Source organism: Thermobia domestica, chromosome 9, assembly GCF_964235325.1.
Source record: "Thermobia domestica chromosome 9, izTheDome1.hap1.1, whole genome shotgun sequence".
NCBI lineage: Eukaryota > Metazoa > Arthropoda > Insecta > Zygentoma > Lepismatidae > Thermobia > Thermobia domestica.
The window spans coordinates 274,715,084-274,724,772 of NC_137462.1; the positions used below are offsets into that span (position 1 = coordinate 274,715,084).

Genomic DNA, 9,689 nt, shown 5'->3' on the forward strand with positions numbered 1-9,689 from the left:
AGATACATCGAGGACATACAATTTCAAAGGATCACCCACTGGGAATCGAACACGGGACCGCGAGCACTGAACTATCTGAGGCAGTGACGACGTGGGTCAATGAACAACTTGACCCACCACCCATCGTGACCCACGTCCCACCATAACCCCCAATCACCGTGACCCACTCTAACCCACCACGACCCACCACCAACCGTGTCCTACTCTAACCCACCACCCACCATGACCCACTGTGAGCCACAACCCATCGACCCACCATCCACCAAAACACATCATTATCAACTCTGACACATGATCCACGCCTTCTTCTTTACTGACTAAAGAGTTTATACTTGTAATAAAATCATTTTGTTAAATTCTAACTAATCAGTTTGAATTTGAGTTTGAATTGAGTTATTTTTACAAACCAACACACAATCAATTTTGCCACCCCTATCATAAAGAAGAATTTGAAAAGATGCTATGTGACGTTCTGTTGATTTTCAATTAAGAGTTAATATACTGAATTTCAGCTCTGTAAGTTTAATGGCTTGTGAGATACTGAACTTTTTGCAAAAATTCGGATCCCCACTACCCCTTAAGATATTATTATAATGAAAGTGATATGATAACATCCCACTTTGGATTAAGGCCTAACTATATACCAAAAGTCATTTCATTTGACTTTGCAATTTGGCCGTGATGATCAGGCACACATAGTTACATCCATTTTTATATAATAATATAGTGATTCAAAAATTTATTTTTTCAGTAGTTAGCTCCTCTGGAAACTCACAAGCTGTGTGTCTTGAAAGCCAAGTAGTAGTATAAATCCTATTGCTATTATTGCAATTACAAATATCAATATTCAGAAGATGGCTACAGTTCTTTTTTCACTTAGAGATACTCATCTCAGGTAAGTAAACAGAAACAAATGAAAAAGTAAGGGTAATGGAGGCCCTGAAAGCAAAACGTAGACAAATTCACCAGTGTTCAGATGGATATTTTTAAATCACACTCAACCCTACTTATAGGAGCTAAATACGCGGTTGTGGTTAAATATCCGTTTCTCGCCACGTAGCACAAATATGGCAGAAATCCAGGTACGTTACTGGCTGTCTTCGTGGTCGAGTGTACTAGCGCAATGGACTAGTAATTATAATTGCTATTGGAGAAAATTCAAACCCGGGCCAAAGAATTTTTTTTTAAATTTTTATATTTTATTTTTTTAAGTTTTTATAACACTTTTTTCATAACCGCGACGAATAGTTGCCTGGCCGAGCAGTCGGCAAACAGCCGGAAATGAGCATCAGTTGCGCCGGCGCCGCCGTCGGAATGTTGTCTTGCATCCATATTAGTGAATATAATTTTTTAAAGGTAATTTGTTTCTTTTTTCTTTTGTAGGAAATCAGCAATGGAGGACTATAACCTAACGCACAAAATGAAAAGACATGCTGTGATCTTGGCTATATGTGCGAAATATACGGATTTAGAAATAGCCAATTTTCTGAATTGTGCCCGATCGTTTGTCCATAAGGTTCGCCGTGAATTGCAAGCATCAGCTGGCAATATCGAATCTGTTGCAAAGCAAAAAAAGCATGAGGAACATTCAGACACGATGAGAACTTCTGAATTTATCCAACAAATACAAGCGATCATTGACGAAAATCCTTCGAAGTCAATGAGGGCCATTGCTAGGGACCTTAACGTTTCGGAGGGACTAATCCGTCGAGTTGTCCACGAAGACCTTCGCTATCACTCTTACGTTATGCGCAGAGGACAGTTTATGTCAGAACAAACGCGGGAACAGAGAGCTATCCGTGGAAAGCGTCTTTTGAATAAGATTAAGCACCCTGAAGATGCGAAAATGTTGTGGTTTTTCTCGGACGAAAAAAATGTTGGTCAAGACCAAAAAGCCAACCACAGAAGTGATAGATGGCTATATGCAGATCCCACGGAAGTTTCCCGTGTTATGCACACAAAATTTCCAGCTACTGTCATGGTGTTAGGGGTCGTGAGCAACGAAGGACATGTGATGCCACCTCATTTCTTTCCTCAAGGACTTCGGGTTAATGCTGCTGCCTACATCGAGGTATTAAAAACCATTGTGAAACCCTGGATTGATAGCGTCCGCGGGAACCGACCATACATATTCCAGCAGGACTTCGCTCCTTCCCACAAAGCGATGGCGACGCAAGATTGGATGGCTGCAAATTTCCATGATCACATTATCCCGAACTTATGGCCTCCCAGCTTCCCAGAACTTAATCCCATGGATTATTACGTATGGGGCGCAGTTGAGCGTGGCACCAATAAATATCCTCATAACACCATTGCTTCGCTGAAAGGTGTCATAACTGCCAGCATGGTAAATACAAACAAAGATCATTTGATTCGGGCAGGCGCTCGTTTCCGGTCTAGGGTTGAGCAGGTTATTGCCGCTAACGGCGATTTTATTGAATAAATGTATAATCGAGTAGACAATTCACGTTGTATACAACTGTCATGGAAATATATGTTGTAAAAACTATACGGAAATTAGTTTTAATTTCAATTTGTCCTCAAATACCATACGCACCCTGTACATATATATATATATATATGCCTGTATTTTCATTTATCTTCCATAGTGTCTGAAGAATGATATGGTAGATATCCGAAACCGTTATATATTATAATTTAATATACATAAGTGAGTTTTACGCTTTGGTCAGTATTTCTTTTGTTAAAATAAACTCATGCCTAATGTTACATTAACACAACCAGTTTACACATTCTCTACGTTTATCTTAATTTCTTTTACTTGATATTTTTTGGGACACTGCGACGAACTTCCACCCATTCTTCTTTTTTTAGATCTATCTTGCTTCAAAATATTATACCTATAATCAATAAACTCACTGTCGTATACATAGTTTATTAGTCAAGTTTCTGTTAATAATATCAAATCATAATTTGTAGCAGGGATTCTAGTAAAAAAAAATCATGTAATTTCGTATTTATACCTCTTACATTCTGGTTATAAATTGAAATACGGTCATCGAAAATACTCATACCTTTATAATAAAGTTCCAACATCGTTTATAGTTCTAAAAATATACACAACAGTATCATTTTGCTCTTTTCCTTAATTTTATATTACCTGATCAGTCAACCCATAAGAATTCAATTTCTCCTTTTATTTTTACGGGTCTCATTAAGCACTAGTTTCCTTTGCATCGATAGACTCTGATTAACATAAGTGTTGCCTTCAGAAGAAAATCCAATATCTGCACAATTCAAATTAAGTTTTAACTTCCTTTTCTGTAAAAATTTACTTTTTTTACTTTTCTCACAAACTTTACAATTATACCTGCAGGATTTTGACCTTGGTGTTTTTTTTTATCTATGGCATGCATTAGTCATACTGTCTTCAAACCTTATATCTAGTGCACGGCCTACATATTTTTACAATAGATAGAACGTCTTCGTTTGGTATGTCGGGGACACCATAGAGTTCTAGCGTATTACGTCTATTATATTGGTCCAAATGATCGAACTATTTTTGAGGGTTGTCAAGTTGTTTCAGTAATTTTAAATTTTCACCCTTCAGATCTTCAATTGTTTCCATAGATGATTGTAGGACTTTGATTTTTCAGTAAATTTGAGTAGTCATCCAATTTTTCATGACATAAATTCAAAGATTCACCTGTTTGTTTATTCAATTTTCAAGATTATTTATTTCTTCATTCATAGACAGTAACAACTTATTTTCACTTAAGGAAAGACACTGGGGAGTTGGGTCGATAGCTTTCTCACTACTCATATTTCGTCGGCGTATTTTCTCACAATTGGTACAACGCCACTTTGGTTGCTTGAGTGAAGAAACTTTATATCCTCTTCTGTTTAAGAACTATGATATATATTGTTACATGCTTTACATTGAATTTTCTGATTAAATTACTGCCGATCTACTGGTTTAGAACATTTGCTACAAATCCCCATTTTGTGATTAAAGAAAAGAAAGAAAGAAAATTGTTGTGAAGATGTGTACTCAAATGTTACAATTTAATAATATCACTGGATGATATATTTATACACGTAAAGGAAGATTTGCGCTTGTTTTCGTTGGTAAGAAAATAAGTATAATTTGGAGCATAAAATCAATTAATTTCTAACACTTAGCAGCGCAATCGCTAATCAATATGATGCGACGTGATGCCATTCAAAGTATTATACACTTTCAATACTTTTCGTAGAGTTCCCAGCTCTGACTGTCTGTTTGTTAACACTACACATACATGCAAAAAATTCAGTTAACTCGAAAGACTATATGTTTGTATATAAATTAAACCATTATATTTCAGAGTACTTACAGCTCATTATACATTAGTGAAACCCCACGAATAATATCAAGATTCCAGTGAAATAGCTGAATTGAGGAACACAAAGTACAGCACACTACACTAGATACATGGTTGGAACTTTTTTGTCTATCAGAATAACTTCTGCGAATACTTAATTCTCAACTCGAAGAATTAACTACCAGATACTAGCCCAATGGCTCCCCAAAAACTACTTCGATGACTCTAATTCTGACTCCGATTCTTACTAACTATGATAAAATAAACTGAAGCATTTATACAACAAAAAAGGCTTACACTTTAGCTTAAAATTCGGGCTTGAAATCATTTCAGATGCGTATGAGATTTCTCTGATGAAATATTAGTTAATCAATACTAATATTGAGCATTATGTCAACACCTAGAATTTTAAATTGTTTACACCACGCTGTCCGATGCGATTTGATTTTGTTAACAGCAAAACATATAATTACAAAATGCTTACATAAACATAAATCATTCCGGACCAACTTACAACATCATACGCACACTGTTTTTTTGAAACTGAAATACCAAAAAAAAGTAAATCTTCCGAAACTGAACTATAAAAAATGAGGTGTTGAAACAACACAAAATGACTACCACTTTAGCGTGTTAGTTGTGTGTTAATTCAGCAGCAAGCACTTCGCCTTCCGTGCATATCAAAAATAACACGTCACTACCTGAGAGAATTGTTATTGGTATTTATCGTTTAATATGAGCGAAGCTTTGCGAAATACATTTGGCACATATGCCAAGTAACGTATAATCTTCTGTGTTGTCTATAATCAGTCACAATAATATAGTTGTAAACCTGTAAATCGTCTGACAAGAGTTACATAGGCAACAGTTCTGCCGTCTTCTGTTTATATGTGCTAAGACACAAGAATAACAGATAAAGAAAACAGATGGAAGCACTGCTCTCTGTGTAACTGTTCTCAGATGATTCACAGGTTTACAACAATATTACTGTGACCGATTACAAAAACATAGAATGTTTTTAGTTACTTGCCACAAATGCGAAATATATTTCGGAAAGCTTTGCTAGTACCAGAAAAAAACAATGCAAACACTCAGAGAAAGGAACGAGGTATTTCTGATATGCTCTAAGGCGATGTGCTTGGTGTTGAACATCATACTTCCACTTGGCTCTTCACTCTCCGGCCGAGGTACCTAGGTATCGAGTTTAGACTTTGATCGATCCTGAGTTGTGGACGCAACCAGGCAATCATTGCTACGGGCGTAGTGGTGAGGCGAGATAGAGGGTTTCACCCGAGAGAGGCCAGTTATTTTTGGCTATTGCATCATTTCATTTTCTCATTCAGTCTACCTTCATCAGAGTTACGCACTTTGTTGATTCATCACATCGATCTAGACGACCATGGATATCGACACCGGGCAAACAACACCCTCACCTTCTGCTTCAACTGGTGCTATCAGCAAGACTGATAAACGCAAAAACAGAAAGGGTTCGCGGGCATTTGTGCGATCTCGGTCGCGATCTCCAGGCCCAGTGCGAACTACTCGCAGTCAGCAAAAATCGCCACCGCCAAAAAAGCACCACTCTTTGTAACCTGTGCAACCTCACACTACCGAGATGGACGTACCATCTCCTGATGATAGGCAGCAATTTCCTTCTCTAGAAGATATCTCAAGGCCGACGTTCTATTCTTATCTACTTACTAATTACGATCCGAAGTTCCAAAATGAGAAGCAAATTTTTCTTCAACTAACAAAGTATTTCACTCGAGCACAAGTCACTCAGCTCACTAAAACTCGCAACGGGATCATAATTAAATCCTAACTTTGCAACGACTATTCGAAATAAATACTCATTTGAAATTTTTGGGAAAAACGCTAACCTGCAGAAACTAACAGATAAACATATAAAACAGCAACCTCCTCCACGCCGACAACCTGCTTTATCAGTAGTCATACGTGGAGTCGAACCAAGTATAAGCGACGATGAAGTCAGCGAGGAACTAAAAGCTGAAGGGCACTCCATTCTCAAGTGTTTGCGCATCAAAAGCGTACATGGCGCAACTTAAATGGTCTGCGTTTTGACTAGCTCTCAAAAGACCATTGACGATTTACTTTGCAATGGAGCTTTCATTTATAAAAAACGCCACAGAGTGGAGCCATCACACACTCCAGCTCCCCTTCCATTGCGTTGCGAAAAATGTCAAATTTATAACTCGCATAGCACAGCGGAATGTCGTAATCTTGCGAAATGCGGATACTGCTCGCAAATTCATAACACGAAAACCTGTCCAAACCTCCAAAATCCGCCAGCATGTAGTACTTGTGGAGATGCTCATCCCACTTTTAGCTACAAGTGCAAAGCACGGCCCCGTCCTGAACCAAGCAAGCCAGAACTAGTCGTGCTCTTAAAGGTTACGGCACCTACCGACAATCCTATGGATACGCCAACTTCTGTTTTTCAACCAACTCAAATCAACCAGTTTCTTTCCTTTCTCACCACAGCACTTCAAAATATTCTTCCCTTTCAACGGCAACACGTCTTCCAACAAATTCAACTGGCAGCCAAACGAATTCTCAATGTAACTTCCAAGCTACTTACTCTGGTCAAAATGTATATTTTCACTCTTCTATTCTCAACACTGACCTTACAACTGATACACATTGAGTTTTCAGACATGGACTCTCATATTAGTTTATTGTTTCTGAATATCAGCTCCTTAAAGGAACACAGGACTTTGTTTGAACAAATTCTTTTGGAGGAAACCATTCATGCATTCTTACTAAACGAAACTCACCTTACAGCTGCACGCTCTAGCAAAGTTTCAAATTATCATGTTCTTCGCCATGACAACACCATACCAGCCCGCAGAGGAAATGGTGGGGTAGCTATTGGTTTCAATCGAAGCTTACCATATCGCATCTTTCATCCTCCACTACAAAATCTGTCTGAAAACTTGGTTGTTACGCTCTATTTTTGAAACCTTTATGTAACCATTGCCACAATCTACATTCGCCCTGGTCATGAGCTTCCTTATGGTTTTTTTCAATATATTTCCAATAACTTCCGAATGTTTGTAATCATGGCTGACACCAATTTTTACAGCCGTACCGATCGTCAAAAAAGCCACTTCCAGGATTTCATCACCACTCACACTACCGGCACTATTCTGCAACTACCCAAACCAACTCGACATGTTTCCAACACTACACCAGATGTAGTCATAGTTTCGCATAATCTCATAGACCGTTGCACTGTGCACGTACTCGATCCGATGGGCAGTGATCACCTTCCAATTAAACTTTCTATCACACGCCGAGTCTCAAACCTATCCAATTCTATTCCATCACGTGAAGTCCCACGTTTTGATAAAGCTGACTGGGAAGCATACCGCATTTCTCTTGCACACAGTCTTGAACACTTAGAAGCCCCTACTACAGAAGAAGGTTTATATCATGCGCTTGACGTTATCACATCATCTATTCAGGCATCCGGAAACTCCCATATTCCCAAGTCAACTATTTTTCCTCATCATCCTAAACTCCCACCCCATTACCTTCCACTTATTCGTCGTTCTAGAGAACTCTATAGAGATTATCAACGCACCGGCAATGTCGAATCCTTAAGGCTTCATAGACAATTTCACGGACAGTCCGAAATTACATACGGGCATATAAACAACGGCGTTGGATAGACACTTGCAATAAACTTTCAGATACTGCTCACTCCACGAAATTTTGGAAAAGATTCAACATCCTAACAGGTAAAAAGAAACATACGCCATATCCATTAATTCAACATGACAAAGCTCTTCATACCGATAAAGATAAAGCGGACGCTTTTGCCGATTATCTACAAACCATTTTCACTCCTCTACCACCTACTAATCAGTCAAAAACTCATCCAGTCGAAAAAGTTAATTTTCAGTCCCCTCACTTCAACCAAATCCATCCCACTAACCATCCACTTACAGCTCCTATCACCACAGTCGAAATTCAAGACACCATAGCACGAAAACGCAATACTGCCCCTGGACTAGATGAGATCACATATCGCCATATCAAAGAAGGACCGTATATTCTCCTACACCTCTTAGCTCTCATTTTTACATTTACACTCAGAACAGGTTACATACCGTCTCACTGGAAAACCTCGAAAGTTCTAATGTTTCAAAAGCCGGACAAACCTGGCTTCTTACAGACCAATTCAATTAACATCCATCTAGAGCAAAATTCTTGAACGTATTCTCGTTTACAGGTTCCATCAACACCTCTCTGTTAAAAACCTTCTCCCGAATCATCAAGCAGGCTTTCGTCCAAATTGCTGTATCAACGACCAACTTTTACGAATGCTCACTATCATAACTGATCATTACAATACCATCAAACCATCCTGCTTAGTATTATTTGATCTTGAGAAAGCATTTGATAAAGTTTGGCACCAAGGTCTCGTTGCTAAATTGCTGAATTTCAAATTTCCTCTCGCCTACGTCCGTTTTATTTATAATTTTCTCTCTTGCAGATTGGCCAATATCTCAATCAACAGTGCCCTTTCACATCCCATCTTTCTATATTCCGGCGTGCCTCAGGGTTCAGCACTTTATCCTTTATTATATCTTCTATATGTTGCAGACTTACCGCCACTTCCAGACAACATCCAACTTTTTCAATACGCAGACGATACAGCCTTCCTAGCCTTAGGGAACACAGTACAGCAAATTAATACCGCTATGCAGTCTGCTATCAACTCCTTCGTCAGCTGGTGCAACCAGTGAAGGCTCAAGATAAATCCAGATAAAACACAAACATTATTTCTTCTTCCTCCCAGAAAACGTAGTAAAATTCAGAAAAATCCATCTTATCTCAATTTAACCGTTGACGACACTCGCCTGAAACCCGCTAATTACGTTAAATATCTTGGTCTCACCATCGACAAACACCTTACCTGGCGTCCTCATTTAAAGACGGTTGTCGCTAAAGCTTATAATCGATTGAATCTATTACGACGCTTAAGTGGAACAACTTGGGGCCTCAAATCATCTGTCGTCCTAAACACATACAAGGTTTTTCTCCGGCCAATACTAACGTATGGGTTCGTGGCTTGGCTTAACGCCTCTCCCTTTTATTACGAGAAACTGAAAATTCTTGAACGCCATGCCTTACGTATTGCATTCCGCATTAAATTACCCAGCCCTACACATGAACTTTATGAGCGCCTAACTTTTCCCCATATTTTGTACCACCTCGAAACACTCCGACTGAAGTATATTACTAAACGGTTCGAGGAACGACATGCCCTCCTCTTAGATACTATGAAATTTGATATAGCTTATATCCCCTCTCACCCCCTTCATCATACTTCACTTTCCC

The 9,689-nt window shown here is 38.7% G+C and overlaps 1 protein-coding gene across 1 annotated transcript; it reads left to right on the top strand.

The window, feature by feature from the left end:
* The first annotated feature begins 1,393 nt into the window (after positions 1 to 1,393).
* LOC145694262 (uncharacterized) lies at positions 1,394 to 2,052 on the top strand. Its single transcript, XM_081770358.1, has 2 exons — positions 1,394 to 1,924; positions 1,999 to 2,052. The coding sequence occupies exons 1-2, from the start codon at positions 1,394 to 1,396 to the stop codon at positions 2,050 to 2,052; spliced, it is 585 nt and encodes a 194-aa protein (XP_081626484.1).
* The last annotated feature ends 7,637 nt before the right edge of the window (positions 2,053 to 9,689 follow it).